The sequence below is a fragment of the Oratosquilla oratoria genome, chromosome 12 (genome assembly GCF_046742065.1).
Source record: "Oratosquilla oratoria isolate Oo_2021 chromosome 12, ASM4674206v1, whole genome shotgun sequence".
Classification (NCBI taxonomy): domain Eukaryota; kingdom Metazoa; phylum Arthropoda; class Malacostraca; order Stomatopoda; family Squillidae; genus Oratosquilla; species Oratosquilla oratoria.
In genome coordinates this window covers 50,559,737-50,577,236 of record NC_134788.1, presented here as the reverse complement: position 1 = coordinate 50,577,236, position 17,500 = coordinate 50,559,737, and the positions used below count along the sequence as shown (strand labels likewise).

General features: G+C 47.4%; 1 protein-coding gene across 3 annotated transcripts in view; it reads right to left on the bottom strand.

Moving 5' to 3' along the window:
* Positions 1-9,799, bottom strand: part of ctrip (E3 ubiquitin-protein ligase ctrip) — a 53,624-nt gene extending 43,825 nt beyond the window's left edge. The window contains exons 1-8 of one of the 3 annotated variants that reach the window (XM_076195900.1): positions 9,713-9,799; positions 9,178-9,277; positions 8,948-9,075; positions 8,831-8,909; positions 6,840-7,040; positions 5,666-5,853; positions 2,394-2,582; positions 1,650-1,811 (exon numbers count right to left, since the gene is read on the bottom strand). In XM_076195900.1, the coding sequence (XP_076052015.1) occupies positions 1,650-1,811; positions 2,394-2,582; positions 5,666-5,853; positions 6,840-7,040; positions 8,831-8,909; positions 8,948-9,013 (885 nt within the window). In that variant the 5' untranslated portion in view covers positions 9,014-9,075; positions 9,178-9,277; positions 9,713-9,799. Of the gene's footprint in view, positions 1-1,649; positions 1,812-2,393; positions 2,583-5,665; positions 5,854-6,839; positions 7,041-8,830; positions 9,076-9,177; positions 9,278-9,712 lie in introns of all 3 variants that reach the window. The other 2 variants (XM_076195902.1, XM_076195899.1) reach the window with 2 other exon arrangements.
* Between the last annotated feature and the right edge of the window lie 7,701 nt (positions 9,800-17,500).

Sequence of the window (17,500 nt, the reverse complement as noted above, 5' to 3'; positions counted from 1 at the left end):
CCATGCTATTTTATTTTTCTAGGATGTTATTTCTTATGTATGTATGTTTCAGTTCTAAGGAATCACGAAAATAAATCATCAAGTAGTACACTTCACTTTCTTTTATCTTTCTAATAAATACGAGTCAAATACTTGTGTGCACATTAAGTTGCCTGATGTACGATAATTCTTCACAATATGCGTGTTATAAAATATAAAGTTACGGCTATTGTACTTCTCCTCTCACCTACAATGTTTATAACCACAAAATAAGATCAAGCCTGTTTACAATATTGTAAACAGGCTTAATCTCATTTTCTGTGGTTATAAACACTGTAGGCGAGAGACTGAGTATAACAGCCGTAACTTTATATTTTATAACACGCATATTGTGATGAATCATCGTACATCAGGCAACCCAATGTGCACACAAGTATTTGACTCGTATTGAAGAAGTTAATTCGCTAGAATCAGTAGAGGAGAAGGACCAAAATGCTACATGGCCTCGGAAATTTACCACTTCGGTGAGAGTCCAATTCTCACACACAGCATTGGCTGACATACGTACAATTCATCACACTACTTGCATTATAAAATATAAACACTGTTGTACAACTCGTTCTCTTTCAGAGTAATAATAAACAGAAAATATGATCAGGCCAGTTTGCAGATTTCAGGGGTCACTCGGCAACAACTACACAGTAATCGCTAAATATAACAAACAATACTAGGACAGGGGTCTGTCATTATATCCAAAGATCCATTATAACCAATGGAAATACTGGACAGGTCCGTTATATCCCAAAGTTTGTACAGTATTAGAAATTTCAGTAAACCCTCAATATAATTGATGATATGGAAACGGGTATGTCGTTACATCCAAAGATCTGTTATAACTGAGGATTCCTCACCATAATGGATTTTCATCTGTTATAGCAAGGGTTTGTCCGGTCAGATTTTTTGTCTGTCACATCCAATATCCGGTATATCAAGATCTGTTATATTGTGGGTTTACAGTAAAATGAATGTGTGAACATTGTGACAAATGTGGATAAGAGGTAAAGGGAACACGTGCCGAGGGAAATAATTTTATTCCTGACTAGTTTCACCTGAGCGGCTTCTTCAGAGGAAGTATTTCCGTCAGCCCGTGTTCCCGTTACCTCCTATCCACAAGTAAAATTAATACATACACACTGAATGGTTCCCAGTGATCAATTAATATATTTTTCAACCACAAATCCCTTTTAATTTCATGCCATCGCAATTGAGACAGTCTCTCAAAGGAGGCATCCGTTGGAAATTGAAACGTGGACGAGCTGAGGATGTGGACGAGCCGAGGATTTGAACCCAGCTAACCCATAACAAAGTTACAGTGGCGTAAACCAATACACTATCAAGAGATAGTGTATTGGTTTACGTCACTGTAACTTTGTTACGGGTTAGCTGGGTTCGAATCCTCGGCTCGTCCATGTTTCAATTTCCAACGGATGCCTTCTTTGAGCGACTCTCAGTCTCGATTGTGATGGCATGGAATTAAAAGTGATTTGTGGCTGAAAAAGATGTAAAATTAATATAAACTAGATGCCGACACCTGCATCCTTGTATCCATTCGTGCCTCATGACGCCTACGTAGGCGACATCGTACAGAAGAGGCGAACCATAACACCCACCTGAGTGGTGATTCTGGAGGAGAGAAGGGGCAGCGAGTCCGCAATGAAGTGAAACTCGTCGGCGGTCAGGTTCTGGCAGCAGTTGGCCGTTATGCTCAGCGCCGCCCGTTGGGCCCCCGTGGAGAAGAAGTCGATATACATAAGGCACGCAGATACACCGTGCTGCGAACAAACCAAAACAAAATGTTAATTTGACGTGGAGTGGGGAAAGGTTTGGTCGTAGCCAAAAGTTCGTTACGTCCCAAATTTTATTATGTTGATCACTTGGCACATATCTTTGGGTCTGTTTATGACTAATATACAATAAACCCTTGACGTATCAAACCAATTGGGAAGAAGGCTCGGTAGTTATCGTCGAAAGGTCTACCACCTGGCATCCACACCAAACCTTACAACACGTACCAACCTTCTTCCGTTATACCAGACAAATGGTTGATAGGTCTCACTAGGGTCTATGCAGCTGAAACTCTGTATAACAAGGTATGATATCACAAGGGTTTAACGTACATGCACAAGTGTTAAAACTACATAACACAGGTTGTGGGTTGTCAAAGAGAACTGAAATATCGATTTCCAAGGAATACATCCGAAGATTTACAAATTGTAATGATACGTACAGCCTGTAGAATGGCCTTGAGTAACAAGGTATAGTACTGCAAGGGTTTACCGTACATGCACGAGTGTTAAAACTATATAATATAGATTGTGTGTTGTCAAAGATTCACAAGTCGTGATGATACGTACAGCCTGGAGAATGGCCTTAGAGTGCTTGCGTGAGAGCATGTCGAGTGCCGTGAGCGACTGCTCCGCGACGTCCATGCACTGGATGACCTGTAGTTTGTTGAGGAACACAGGTACTGCTTCCACCACCACCGCCGACGATCGGGGCAGTGCCTCCATCATGTACGTCAGGGCACGGCATGCGTGGTTCATCTGAAAGGGTCGTATTTTTTGTCATTCCTGGCATCCAGTTTAATGCGGAGTAGATGTACGTTTGTATACGTAAGAAATTCGCTCGTGAACAGCGACATCAATTAGATCATTTTTATGAAGCCTCTTGGCATCGGAGCAATAGGTTCGAATCCTCTGCGCAACAGTCATAAAAATGATCAGAGTCATATATGTGTATATCCATATAAAGGGGCATTCAGCAAGAGGGGGACGTTTATTAAGCAATAGAGAAGACAGGAGATAGTAGCGAGTGGAGAACGGCCGTGTATAGACGACATTGTGATGCAAGGAAGAGAGGGAATGGAGTGTTAGGGAGTGGTTACATGTGAATGGGTTGTGGATGGGCGGGAGTGGAATGGGTGGTGGGCGGGAGTGGAATGGGTGGTGGGCGGGAGTGGAATGGGTGGTGGGCGGGAGTGGAATGGGTGGTGGGCGGGCGGAGTGGAATGGGTGGTGGGCGGGAGGAGTGGAATGGGTGGTGGGCGGGCGGGAAGGGCTGGCGTGGAATGGGTGGTGGGCGGGCGGGAGTGGAATGGGTGGTGGGCGGGCGGGAGTGGAATGGGTGGTGGGCGGGCGGGAGTGGAATGGGTGGTGGGCGGGCGGGAGTGGAATGGGTGGTGGGCGGGCGGGAAGGAGAGGAGTGGTTGGTGGGCGGGAGTGCAGGAGTGGAATGGGTGGTGGGAGGGCTGGGGGGGGTGGAATGGGTGGTGGGCGGGCGGGCAGGAGTGGAATGGGTGGTGGGCGGGCGGGCAGGAGTGGAATGGGTGGTGGGCGGGCGGGCAGGAGTGGAATGGGTGGTGGGCGGGCGGGCGGGAGTGGAATGGGTGGTGGGCGGGCGGGCGGGAGTGGAATGGGTGGTGGGCGGGAGTGGAATGGGTGGTGGGCGGGAGTGGAATGGGTGGTGGGCGGGAGTGGAATGGGTGGTGGGCGGGAGTGGAATGGGTGGTGGATGGGCGGGAGTGGAATGGGTGGTGGATGGGCGGGAGTGGAATGGGTGGTGGATGGGCGGGAGTGGAATGGGTGGTGGATGGGCGGGAGTGGAATGGGTGGTGGATGGGCGGGAGTGGAATTATGCCTTTTGACTCTTGTTACCTCCCTCCCTGGCAAGGGGGACATAAAGCTCCTGGTATACATACATACATTTCTAAGCCTTTTCTAATTCTCCACTATACTCCTACTCCTAAGCATCTTCTAATTCTCCACTATACTCCTACTCCTAAGCATCTTCTAATTCTCCACTATACTCCTAAGCATTTCCTAATTCTCCACTATACTCCTAAGCATCTTCTAATTCTCCACTATACTCCTAAGCATCTTCTAATTCTCCACTATACTCCTAAGCATCTTCTAATTCTCCACTATACTCCTAAGCATCTTCTAATTCTCCACTATACTCCTAAGCATCTTCTAATTCTCCACTATACTCCTAAGCATCTTCTAATTCTCCACTATACTCCTAAGCATCTTCTAATTCTCCACTATACTCCTAAGCATCTTCTAATTCTCCACTATACTCCTAAGCATCTTCTAATTCTCCACTATACTCCTAAGCATCTTCTAATTCTCCATTATGCTCCTCCTAAGCGTTTCCCAATTCTCCTCCTAAGCATCTTCTAATTCTCCATTATGCTCCTCCTAAGCGTTTCCTAATTCTCCTCCAAAGCATCTTCTAATTCTTCATTATGCTCCTCCTAAGTGTTTCCTAATTCTCCTCCTAAGCATCTTCTAATTCTCCACTAAACTCCTCCAAAGCGTCTTCTAATTCTCCACTATACTCCTCCTAAGCGTCTTCTAATTCTCCACTATACTCCTCCTAAGCTCCTAATTCTCCACTATACTCCTCTTAAGCATCTTCTGATTCTCCATTACACTCCTCCAAAGTGAATCGATATTACTATTACATACATATACCCTTACAAGGGCAGTAGAGAGAGAGAGAGAGAGAGAGAGAGAGAGAGAGAGGGGGAGAGAGGGAGAGAGAGAGGGGGAGAGAGGGAGAGAGAGAGGGGGAGAGAGGGAGAGGGGGGGGAGAGAGAGAGAGAGAGGGGGGTGGGGAGAGAGAGAGAGGGGGGGGAGAGAGAGAGGGGGGTGGGGAGAGAGAGAGGGGGGTGGGGAGAGAGAGAGGGGGGTGGGGAGAGAGAGAGGGGGGGGGGGAGAGAGAGAGCGGGGGTGGGCGAGAGAGAGGGGGAGAGAGAGAGAGAGGGGGAGAGAGAGAGAGAGGGGGGGGAGAGAGAGAGGGGGGGGAGAGAGAGAGGGGGGGGAGAGAGAGAGAGAGAGAGAGTGATGGAGAGAGAGAGAGAGAGAGAGGGGGGAGAGAGAGAGGGGGGGAGAGAGAGAGGGGGGGAGAGAGAGAGAGAGAGAGAGAGGGGGGGGAGAGAGAGAGAGAGAGGGGGGAGAGAGAGAGAGAGAGGGAGAGAGAGAGAGAGAGGGGGGGAGAGAGAGAGGGGGGGAGAGAGAGAGAGGGGGGGGAGGGAGAGAGATGGGGAGGGAGAGAAAGGGGGAGAGAGAGAGAGAGGGAGGGAGAGAGAGATAGGGGGGGGAGAGAGATAGGGGGGGAGGAGAGAGATAGGGGGGGGAGAGAGATAGGGGGGGGAGAGAGAGATAGGGGGGGGAAGAGAGAGAGATGGGGGGGGAGAGAGAGAGATAGGGGGGGGAGGAGAGAGAGAGAGAAGAAAGAGTGGGAGAGAGAGAAGAAAGAGAGGGAGAGAGAAAGAGGGAGGTTGAACGAGAAAGAGAGTGAGAGAGGGGGAGAGAGAGAGGGGGGAGAGAAAGAGAGGGGGGAGAGAAAGAGAGGGGGGAGAGAAAGAGAGGGGGGAGAGAAAGAGAGGGGGGAGAGAAAGAGAGGGGGAGAGAAAGGGAGGGGGGAGAGAGGGAGAGGGGGAGAGAGGGGGAGAGAGGGAGAGAGAAAAAAGGCATAATATTACAAAAGTAATGGGAATTAATCTCTAGTATCCCCTCCTCCTCCTCCTCTATGATCTATTACATCTCGTCCAGTCGCCCCCACTGTCCACCTGTCCGTTCTTCACATCTCACGAAATACGAACGCAACACGTTCGGTCTCTTACCATATCGAAGTTGTGTTCCATGTTGAGAAGGTTGATGAGCGCTGGCGTGACCTGCTTGATCGGGAACCCGGCCAGCGTGTCCTCGTTCCCCATCACGAGGAGCTGGCACATCTCAATCACCGCCTGCAACTGCTCGCTCTCGTCCCCCGTCGCCTGTAACCCCACCAGCAACTGCTGGGCCTTGGAGCCTGCAAGATCGTTGCACCGGCAATCAAAGTCGGGTCTCCGGTGCCGACGGAGGATATATGGCACAGCATGCATGCACCCCGCCCCGGCCCGGCTATTCCGAGACGGGCAAATGTTCAGTATATTGCAAACAGTATGAGATCATGAGCAACGTTGCCTTGAGGGACACCTAATCCAAACACTTGATGGGTATTTGACATCAAAGACGTAGGAGTGACGATTTGTGTTGACATTATAAGTAAAGATAACGTGACTGTGCTTACTTGATCAATCTGGTGAATGAATTCAACTCGATGCCAAACAAGGATTGAAAAGTTGACAGTTGAGGGACGCGCTATGGTAGGGATGTAAAAGGGGCACCCTACCATCCGCCGCTCGCCCATGTCAATGGTTGCATGCTGACTAGCCCTACCTGGTCTGCAAAGGCTCGTGATGCGGCCCAAGCTGTGTGGTCTAGCGCATACTGCCGTCAATGGCACGGCGGCGAGCGATGCTGGCAACACGCACTGGCCAACCGCGTTGCAAACGCACACGCAGGCAATGCTGCTGACATTAGCATTGCTGCTTATGCTTACTAGCCAGACATGCTGCCAGCACACACCAGCGGGTCATGCTGCCAATGCTCGCGGGCAGTGCCCGTGGTACAAGTGTGGCCCTCGACAGAAACGCAAGTGGACGTGTTCTCGTATGGAGTGGCTCCGGATCCTGCCGTTGACGCGTCGCACCCAGGGGCAACGCGACGCGTTCCACCGGAGTGGAGTCCCACGGGCGGATTCGTCATCGCCTTTCCCACGCAACACCCACCACCCCGTTTCTCCCCGCAGAGCAACCACACCCTGACGCTGCTGCCGCCGTACCATCCTTCCGAGCGATGCTGCCGACGCACAAGCGACTAAGCAATGCTGGGGGTGAAGAGACTAGGAGCCCCTCCGAGGCGTATTCTGTCCACAATTACACATTCAAACTCGTATTTCATGGAGTCACTTACTGATGGACGACGACACCGATCTGTGCAAGAGATGCTGCATGCGAGGCCCCAGGGCCCCAAACAGGCTGGGGGGAAGCCCCCGCGAGGCCAGTAGGGCCTCCAGGCGGCCCATCTCGCTCTCCTCACTCTCACTATCTGTGGGCGCGCCCATCAGCCCTCCCAGACCTAGCCCAGCGCCTGCGGTGCTGCTCCCCCCCACAGCTGTAACGACAACAACACCACCACCAAAATTATTAATCCACGATGATGCCGTTCATCCCACGACAAACTTGCCCCCAACACCAACACTTCATTTCATCCAGGAGGCGATGCCTCTCCCTCCCTCCCTCTGCCATGCACGGCACCAGAGAACAAGTGCCTCAACCCACCCACCCACCCGCCCGCCCGCCCGCAGCATGCCCTCTGTCCCCGCACTGTGCGACTTCTGGAGAGGCTGCCTGCACGCCCCCACAGCCCACAGCCGTGCCCTGCAAACGGGCAAAACCGTACTTACTTTCTCATTCCTCCAGAGGCGCCACACACACACACACCATCTCTCCGCATGGGGACGAGGCGGCGACCAACCGACGACAACTCGTTCCGGTTGTGTCGCCGCAACTACCTAATTACTACTAGGTAAGGAAAAGCTTTCAATGGGGTCTGCTTGGAGCCGCTACGGCCAAGCAGCCGCTCGAGCCAAGCCGCTAACTACTTGCAATGCTCCGTGCGCAGCGGCTCGGGGCAGAGTCCGCGGTACACTGCCGAGCCGTCGCCCTGGGGGTCTGCCCGGGCAATGGCCCGGCAAGCGGCACTGTATACCAGACCTCCCCACCCCCTTGGGAAGGGGGGGGGGGATGGTCTCGGCACCACAACCACCATGAGAACAGTGGCTCTTTGCCGTAGCTACCATGATTAACATGTACTTCCACCACAGTTGCCATGATTGTTCAAACACCCCCACGTCCAGAGCGGCGTCGGCACGGCCGAGAACCGCCACGGGCATCCGGCCGCACCGTGTCCGTCCTGGGGCATCGTGAGTGGAAGACATGCGGAAGACAATGCAGGGCCCGACACTGCACACCTTGGCAACTAACAGGCACTTGTTCGGAGGAACTACGACTAGAAGTTGGCACGGTGCCGCCTCGTGCCCTACACCCGTATTCATGTACACGTCCCACCTCCCACGCCCGGCACGGGGTGCATCGTGGACTCCGCCCTCCCCGCTATGGTGGGAACGACGGACCAGAGCCCCGTGACAGGCGTGGGAGTTTACCACAACCACAGCCACCATGGTGGGGTTATGCCGCAGGCCACCACGGAACTCGTACGGGACCAGTCCACAGCCAACACAGTATGGAGTTACCGCCACAGGATACCCACAGGCACCAGGACAACGCTCCACAAGCTTCCACAGGCAATGTACGGATCGCACCATAGACTGCCATGGGCGGCAAGAGGATCCCGTCACGTGCCACGTGAAGCCGTCCTGCAGGTGGCCACGACCCGTGGAGTCGTACCATGGGACTTCCACAGCAGTATACCTCCATTTCACCCAGAGGCTCTGTAAACAACTACGCAGGTCAAGTCACCCTTGGCAATCGAGGGACCACAGCCAATTGCAAAAATTCTACTTCAACAAGAAAACAAATAAATTAAAATGGTTCTTTTATAAAGGATGATCCCAATATCTCTTCCCCTCCCTTCTTAATCTACATGTAAAGTAAGGCCTCCCCATACAAACACTTACTTCTTAAATTATAATAAAAATAAAGACAAAACGTAATAGACATGGCTGTGCCCCTCGACCATTGGGCAAGAAAACTCGCCCAATGGAGTGACGCCTGCTCCTCCTCCTCCTCCTCCTCGGCAGCTGCCTCCTCCTACCATCCCATGGCTCATAACCGGACAGAGATGAGTAAAGACGGCATTGCCACTGCACAACACAGCTGTGGTTGTCAAGCCAGGCATTCCATACTTACACACACGAGACGGCACCAAGGAATGACACTTACCGCCGAGCGCCGCAAGGGAGGCCGGGGGAAGGCGTCCCGTGGGGTTGGATGTGGAGGGGGCATGGAGGGCAGCAGGAGGGGCCGTGGTGGCCCCTCCTGCGCCCCCGGCCCCCGAGGTTGGCGGCTGTTGTTGCTGGCCGGGAGCCTGCTGACCACCGCTGCCTGGAGATGGGTGGCCGCCATGGGAACCCGACATGCCGGAGCCCCCGAGGCTCACTTTGCCACATCCACCGGATGACGGCCCACTGCAAGTCAAAGGCTTCGTGAGCAAAACGTTTACGAACGACAAGGAGGGGAAACAGACAATTACAGAGATCCACGGACAAGCTCAAGAGGATGATACGTACCTGCTGCTGGCACAGGACCCCGTGTTGTTGGTTTTGCTGCGACTGCTGCGTTTAGACGTGAGGGGCGACTTCTTGCTGCCCTGCCCACGCTTCCACGAACCTGAAACGAAAAAAGTTTCTGTTAAATAACAGAACAAAGTTGTGAGGTAGCTCCTTCCACTTTGTGACAATTACACACACGTACGCTTTCTTCTTTACGAGGAAGTGCCTGCCTCAAACCACTTCGTAAACATTAAAACCCGTTACCTTTCCTCCAGAGAGGGGGGGGGGGGTCGCTGATTAAATGAAGCAGCCCTTGCTGTGGATGTGCTGTGTCTTGCGACACTGCTTCTGTCCCAGGGCAGTGTTGCAAGACGGTACATCCACAGCAAGGCCGGTTCGTGATTTGTTAAATCTGTCCCCTCATGCAGAAATAGAGATGGGAAGAAATCCCTTTGGGTTGTTAATAATAATAATAATAAAAATAATAATAAAAATAATAATAAAAATAAAATAATAATAATAATAATAATAATAATAAAAAAAACACTCTTACCTGGTCCTTGTTTCGGTTCTTTGGTGGCTTGGGGCTGTCTCCTGCTGGGAGGCTGTTCCTGGGCCGTCCTGCGGGAGTCCCTAAGCCTCCGGAATGTGTCTGTCAGAAAAGCCACGCCTTGTGGAGATGACGGGGTTGGTGCGTGCGGTTGCTGTTGCGGCTGCTGCGGCTGCGGCTGTTCCAGAGTGTGCAGCCCGAGGGGCGGGCTGCTGCTACTGCTGCTGCTGCCACCGCCGCCGCCGTCGCTCAAACGTAGGCGGTTCCTCAAAGGATACGATTTGAAGATTCCGCCACTCCCAGGAGACTTGTCCACTTCTGCGGCAGAACAAGATGAATAAGACTAGAGGTCAGTTCAAGGGAGGGCAAACTGTGCCGCTACAACCTTTCGTAGCTCAACCGTCAAAGATTCCCCCATCAAGATATTTCAATCGTTATGTCAAAAACATTTAGTCCAACGCCGACATTGTGAGACTTCATACAACACTAATACCACAAATTTACAAACCATATTTCATACAATGCTAAGTTATGATTACGTTTACATGAAGATTACACGTACACCACAAATTTACAAGAGTAAGACAAAAAGTAAACAAACGAGAACGAGATATCCGAATGCATAAACGTGGTTCAAAATAATTCCATACATTAACCTCCTGAATACGATGATGCTTATGTACGAGTCATGACTCATGAGTGGGGTGAACGAGAATGCTGGCGTCGGCTTCGCGATTACATTTATTTTGTCGTGTCCAAGTAACCCTCGTATTCTGTGAACAAGATCCCGTTTTCTGTGATGTTATATTTATTCAGGGTGATAGAATGAGTATAACACCAGTAACTTTATATTTTGTAATGCACTTATTGTGATGCATCATCGTACATCAAGCAATCTGATGTGCGTGCGAATATTCGACTCATATTAAAGAGGTTCAGTAATTCTGCTCCGAGCTATCACTTAAGTTCGACAGAAATAATCAGTAAAGAAAATGGATTACGAATACAGTTGAACCTCTGATAACGAATGCTCAATTCGACAAATTAATCCGTTAACCCCTACGTAGGTGTTATGAGGCACGAGTGAGTACATGAGGATGTTGGAATTGGCATCTTTATTATATTTTTGTAGTTGTAGCCGAGTGATCTCTATATTCTGTGAACTGCTCTGATCGTATTTTCTGTGGTTATTAATATTCAGGGTGAAAGAGGAGAATGCTAGTATTGTGAAGCATCATTGAATCATTGTACATCAGCCAGCTGATGATGTCCGTGAGAATTTGACAATGAAGCGGTCAATAATTTTTACGAAAAAAATTCTCCTAATGAAATATTTTGGGGTACAAATATACACATATCCTGTACACACAATCTCACCAACTCTTTGGAGTGTTTACTGTAACCAATTCAGTTAGCGAATGTTTTAATTTAAGTCACGGAATGGATTAAGATCATTATCTGAGATTCCACAGTATTTACCTTAAATATTTCTATTAAACCATGGGATCGAATATTGTTTTCTGACGAAAACTACCAAGACCTTTCCCACGAGAACTACCAAGTCCAGTGAGTGTATCCAGCCACAGTAGGGTAAGTGGTGCCAACTACTTCATTACTGTGTTTGTCAACTAACAACCTACTGGTCCCTCAACCAAAATCTAACTACTGTTCGCCTTTGGGCGAGAAGCAAAGGAGTTTTTATTATTATTTTTTTTTTTACTATTATTACTATTTATGGAGGCGTATCACGGACAATTTTTCCTTCGTGGAGACATGCAGTGTCATTCGTTATTCATTCTGTAAAAGTGTGGGTGATATGGGCCCGTTGGCCTCACTGCAGCTCTACTACTCGACCTACCCTTACGCAAAAATATTGGTAAAAATTGACACGATGTTGGCAAACTAAGTTTTGACGATAACTCTATCATTAACTTAACCTTTAACCAGGCAGTCCTACTACAGAAAAATAAAATAAAACAATAAAATTATTAAAATACAACACATACTTGATTACCCAGTAATGGGTTAATGATACTTCAATCACTATCACAACATGCATACTCTTATTGCCAAATGCTCGACTCTTGCTCAAATTGTCATATTAAAGTTTCAAGACAATCTCGAAATTTTTATCCTAAAACAGCACCTTGTGTCGTATGCTATCCTGCACACGTTGCTATATATAAATATATACCAAAGGCTTTTTTCCCCCTTTATAAGGGGGGTAGCCATCCAAGTCTTGGACCCATCTCCATGTACATGTTACCCACATTTCCCTTTCACGACACCAATTCCTTGGACATTTCAATCACAAAATTCAAATATAACAATAAATTAATCTCTCTGCTAGTGGCTTCTGGAGTCTAGTTGCACATTACACCGAGTTTTTGTTTGCAAGACATACAATAAATCCTTGGCATGGGGTAGGACATCTTCTGGCTTTCAGACAAGTTATGAGACTACTGAAAAGTATTAAGAAAATTCTTCCAGCTGTATGAGACTTGGGGTAGTCCATTCAGGCAAATCGAAAATCTTATACGAGTAAAAGATTTCATGCGATTATTGAGAAATGTGAGAACGAGTGGTGAGAAGGTACCATGGGTTTGTTGTTGTTGTTCCCTAGACTGTCTGTCCAAGCAGTCCCGTCTCCCCAAAGAATGCCACGCCCGAAATGGGGTTTTCCCATAAATCCTTTATGGAGTGTATGTTGTGTTGTTTGCGAGCATGGTTGTGTGTAATGCAGTCTTCCATGATGTGTTGAATAGTATGGGGGCGAAGTGTTACATTCTGGGCATTTGTCCATAATGTGGTCGTCCAGTCTCTTCTGGTAGCTTAGAAGGGCTGCTGGGTGGTGGCCACACTGCAGTCTGGCCAGGTGGACTCTGTCCTTTTGTGGGAGAGAGGATACGGAGGGATGGCTATCAGGGGGTCTGGCATGCAGCAATGTGTTGTCTTTTAAAAGTGTGTTAATGGAGCAGTGAGTGATGTGATTATGAATATGTTTCCAGAGGCTGGTATATGGAGGTTTTGGAGGAAGAGAAGATGGTATTCGTGTGTGATATATTTTTTAATTTCTTGGTGTCTGGGTACTATGAAGGGCTGGGTGGTGGGTACCATGGAGTTGCTCCAAAGGTTGTGTAATGTTACCGTGATTGTTTAATGTACATGTGGAAGGGGCCGTAAACGAGGTAAACGCGAGAGCATGAATCAAGGGCTCGAGTTCGTGATCACGGGTATTGAGAAGTTGAAGACGAGTCTGTTGTTTGGGGACGACACTGCACGTACAGACAACTCGGGAAAGAGAATCGGATAAGAAACAATGGTCTCAAACTGTCCAGAAATAGATTCAATTTGGAAGTGGATAGAAACAACTTTGCCAACCATGTATCTAATGAATGGAATAAACTTCCTACAGAGGCAGTGCAATGTAGTTCAGTTCGAAGCTTTAAGAATCATTTAGATAAACACCTAAGCAAGATGCTGTAATGATTAGAATTTATTTTATAATATTTGTTTTTGTTTTGTTATCGTTTGTCTATTTGATTCTCATTTATTATTAATGACAATTTATTATTATTTACCATTTACCTGCTTGTTTATTGTTTAACTATACCTATGCATTTATGTATTTTATTTGTTATTTACATTATTACATACTTATTTATTCATGATCTTTTTTTTTTGCATCCGACCTAGATATGGACCAAAAGGTCTCGTGTTGTAATCCTTTGTAAAGACTGAAGGAATTTGCGAGAGTACGAGAAAAGATGAATGGAAACTAGGCAAAGGGTGACGGGATGTACGAGTTTTGGGAGCAGTGGGCAACAGGCTAATTTATGGAAAGACGCAGATGTGAAAAGCTTACAAGTATTTACCTGGGAAGGGTGTATATTACAGAGTCCATGTCATTCACGTAGCAAACATTATTGGAGCCAGTACTTATCCTTGTGGAACTCCACTAATTACTTCTTCCCTACTAGAACTCTCATCTCTGAGCACTGCCCTCATTTTTCTTCCATGCAAAAAGTCCTCCATTTCAATAGTTTATCTTGTATCCCTCCTATGGTTTCCAGATTTCTTAATAGTTTTTTGTGAGGGGCTTTATCAAAAGCTTTTTGTAGATCTAGGAACACACAATCAATCCATCTGTCCCTTTCTTGTATTATGTCTAGTAATCTTGAGTAAAAATGGATCAAATTTGTGGTACATGATCTTTCCTGTCTAAATCAGAATTATCTTGGATTTAGGATATTGTTCTCCTCCAGATGTTTTATCCATTTACTTTTACAAAGGATTACAAAGGCGGAGCATACCGACAGGAGACCTTTTGATCCAAATTTTAGCTATCGTGCTCGTAAGGGAAACCACTCCGTAATATGTTTGGTCTTCCTTATTTCCTCCTTTAATTAAATTGGAACGATATCAGCATTTTCCTAGTCTTCTGGAAATTTTTCCCTCTTTGAGTGAGCAACTTAATATGAGTGTATTTGAGTGTGTGTGTGAGATGGTGAGTGTGAGTGAGAGTGAGACAGTGAGTGAGTGAGTGAGTGAGTGAGTGAGTGTGCGAGTGTGAATGATGTGTGTGTGTGTGTGTGTGTGTGTGTGTGTGTGTGTGTGTGTGTGTGTGTGTGTGTGTGTGTGCACGCATTGTGTTCTGTTGGTAGCCTCAACAGCAATGGTCTCCGACTTCTATCACCAACCCTATCTTTCACCAAAAGAACACATACAAGATGTCCTGGATGCATCCCAGATCCAAGCACTGGCATCTTCTTGACTACGTCATTGTCCGGCAGCGAGACCGGAAAGACATTTTCCAGGCCCGGGCTGCGAGAGGAACGGGGTGGTGGACTGACCATTGTTTCATAAGATCCAAAACAAGACTCCAGATATGGCCCCTTTACCCCCATCAGATCTCCGAACGGGAAACCAGAGAATCACGAAAACCTCCGCACAGCAGTTGCTGATATGGTTTAACGTCACAAACCCCCCCATATCGGAAGGTTAGGACGGTGCCCCTCACAGAAGACTTTGTAGCATGGAATTGAATGAACCATGCCCTTGGTTCAACTTCACCGGTGGCAGGGTTCAAGCTGCCATCCCCTCAAGTAACGATGCCCTAACCAGCTCAGCCAGCAAGCTTATGTGCACAACACCTAAACTCCATCTCCAATCTCAACCCCAACAGCACAAACTTTGATGTAAAGGAGGAATGGGTCATCCCTCGTGTAGCAAATCCTTCTACGTTCTCGGGTATTTGACAATGGAAACTTTGAAACCAAAATATCTGTCTATGGAGCCATCTGCACCTCCAACCACCCTACCTTCCAGCTCGGAAACCTGGACCAACTGCAAATGACGCATAAAAGGAGGCCTTCCACATACTGTTTTCAACAACTCCTCAGTCTAACATGGTGAGACAAGGTATCATATGCCGAAATCCTGCAACATTCGCAAATCTTAAGTACTGAAGCTTTGCTAACAAAATGTCCACTGCAACGGGTGGGTCACATCATTCATGTGCTTGAGGACTGTCTTCCTCTTCAAATTCTTTATGGGCAACTACCTGATGCACGTCACATTGCAGGGGGCCAGAAAAAGGATTATAAAGATCAGCTATACACCACACTCAAAAGGTGCAAAATCACAGCAAAATATCCTAAAATCTCCTCTGATCATGCCTCATGGTGTGCAAAGTGCCCACAAGGGGCCAAACATCTCTATTTCGATCACAACCAAGCATGGGGCAACCGATGGGAAAGACGTTGGATCAACGGTGGAGTTTATCCTTCTGATCCTGATCCGACTTGCTCGGAGTGTTGAAGAATACGTGGGTCAAGAACTGGGCTACACAGTCACCTCCTTCGGCATCGGTGACAAAGACCTCAACATCACTACCCAACTTCACTCACTTCCATCTCACCTCACCAGAGCACTATCGTCGTCAATCACCGACTGTACCATAAGCAAGTGTTTGTATCTACCTAGTTTATCTAGTTGTATTTACCTAGTTGCATCTTACAGGAAAGGGAGGTATGCTCACAGTGTCCCGTCTCTGTATCTTGCAGTGTCTAAATTGTTCTTAAATTCATGTACGGTCTTTGCACACACTATCATTCCATCTAGTTTGTTCCACACCTCCACTATTGTACGGAAAGCCGTTTTTTCAGGTCTCTTCTATAACTGTCCTTTTTTATTTTATTTTCATGTCCTCTTGTATTTCTTTTATCCCATTTTATTAAGGACTTCTGCACCTCTCAGGTTCTACAGACGGTCAACAAGTCTCCTCTTTCTCTTCTTTGTTCCAGGGTTGATAACTCTAGTTTCGAGCCTCTTCATGTGACAGTTATGAAAGTGAGGGGGCCATTTTGGTAGTTTACAAAGGATAACAAAGGCAGATTATGCTGACAGGAGACCTTCTGGTCCATATCTAGGTCGGATGTGGGAGAGAGAAAAAATATATATATATATATATATATATATATATATATATATATATAATGTAAATAAAATATATGCTCTTTGGATTCTTTCAATTTTCCTTACATTCTTTTTTGGTGCTGGGTGACCATAGTATCGCTGCATACGTCTTGGTCTTATCAGTGTGACTATACTCGTTGCATTGAGAAATGGCCGTTAGGGCGGAGTACTGGGAGTCCCCCCGTGTTGCCACATATATTTTATACTTTTATTTTATCTTATAATTTTTTTATATTTTTATAATGTTGCCACATATAACTTTTTGTCACACACCACCACTGAGGTAAAGATCAAAGCAATGTTTTCTATACAAAGGTTTTGTTTCCTCGAGTCATAGACATGGCATATGAGCAGGAGAGAGCAACGTTGCTGCTACATCTATTCTTTGGCCCCGCCCCCCTCACACTGCATTCAGTGTGAGCCATGCGGGCCGTGATATCTGTGGAGATGTGGCAACACCGGGAAATCTCCTAACCCCGCCTTAGCGGTCACTTCTCGTTGCGCTGACTATACCATTTTCTTCACCGTTTCTTTGTCCTAGTAAGTGCCACTTTTATTGACCTCAAAGTTGTAGGCTTCTCCCACAATTGTGTTTATCAGAGGACATCTCCTTTGTGATGATTAATCCCAGGTCTTTTACAAATCCCACTTTCTTTACATCCTTTTCACAGATTTTATATTGTCCTGATACGGTTTTCACTTTTTCCATATTCTATTATACTACATTTCTTGATGTTCAAGTCAACTTCCCACTTCTGACTCCATTTCCATATATTGTTCAGATCTCTCTGCAGTGACTCAGTCTATTTTAGTGTTCACTTTTCTCAATGTGCATACATGTGTGCAAGTTGTGTAAGTGAAGGTGTCTGTCTGTGTATGGTGAGTGTCTGTGTGTGGTGTGTGTCTGTGTGTGGTGTGTGTCTGAGTGTGGTGTGTGTCTGTGTGTGGTGTGTGTCTGAGTGTGGTGTGTGTCTGAGTGTGGTGTGTGTCTGAGTGTGGTGTGTGTCTGAGTGTGGTGTGTGTCTGAGTGTGGTGTGTGTCTGAGTGTGGTGTGTGTCTGAGTGTGGTGTGTGTCTGAGTGTGGTGTGTGTCTGAGTGTGGTGTGTGGTGTCTGTGTGTGGTGTGTGGTGTCTGTGTGTGGTGTCTGTCTGTGTGTGTCTGTGTGTGTGCGGTGTGTGTGTGGTGTGTGTGTGTGTGTGCGGTGTGTGTGCGGTGTTTGTGCGTGTGTGTGTTTGTGTGTGTGTCTGTGTGTGTGCGTGTGTGTGTTTGTGTGTGTGTCTGTGTGTGTGCGTGTGTGGTGTGCATGTGTTTGTG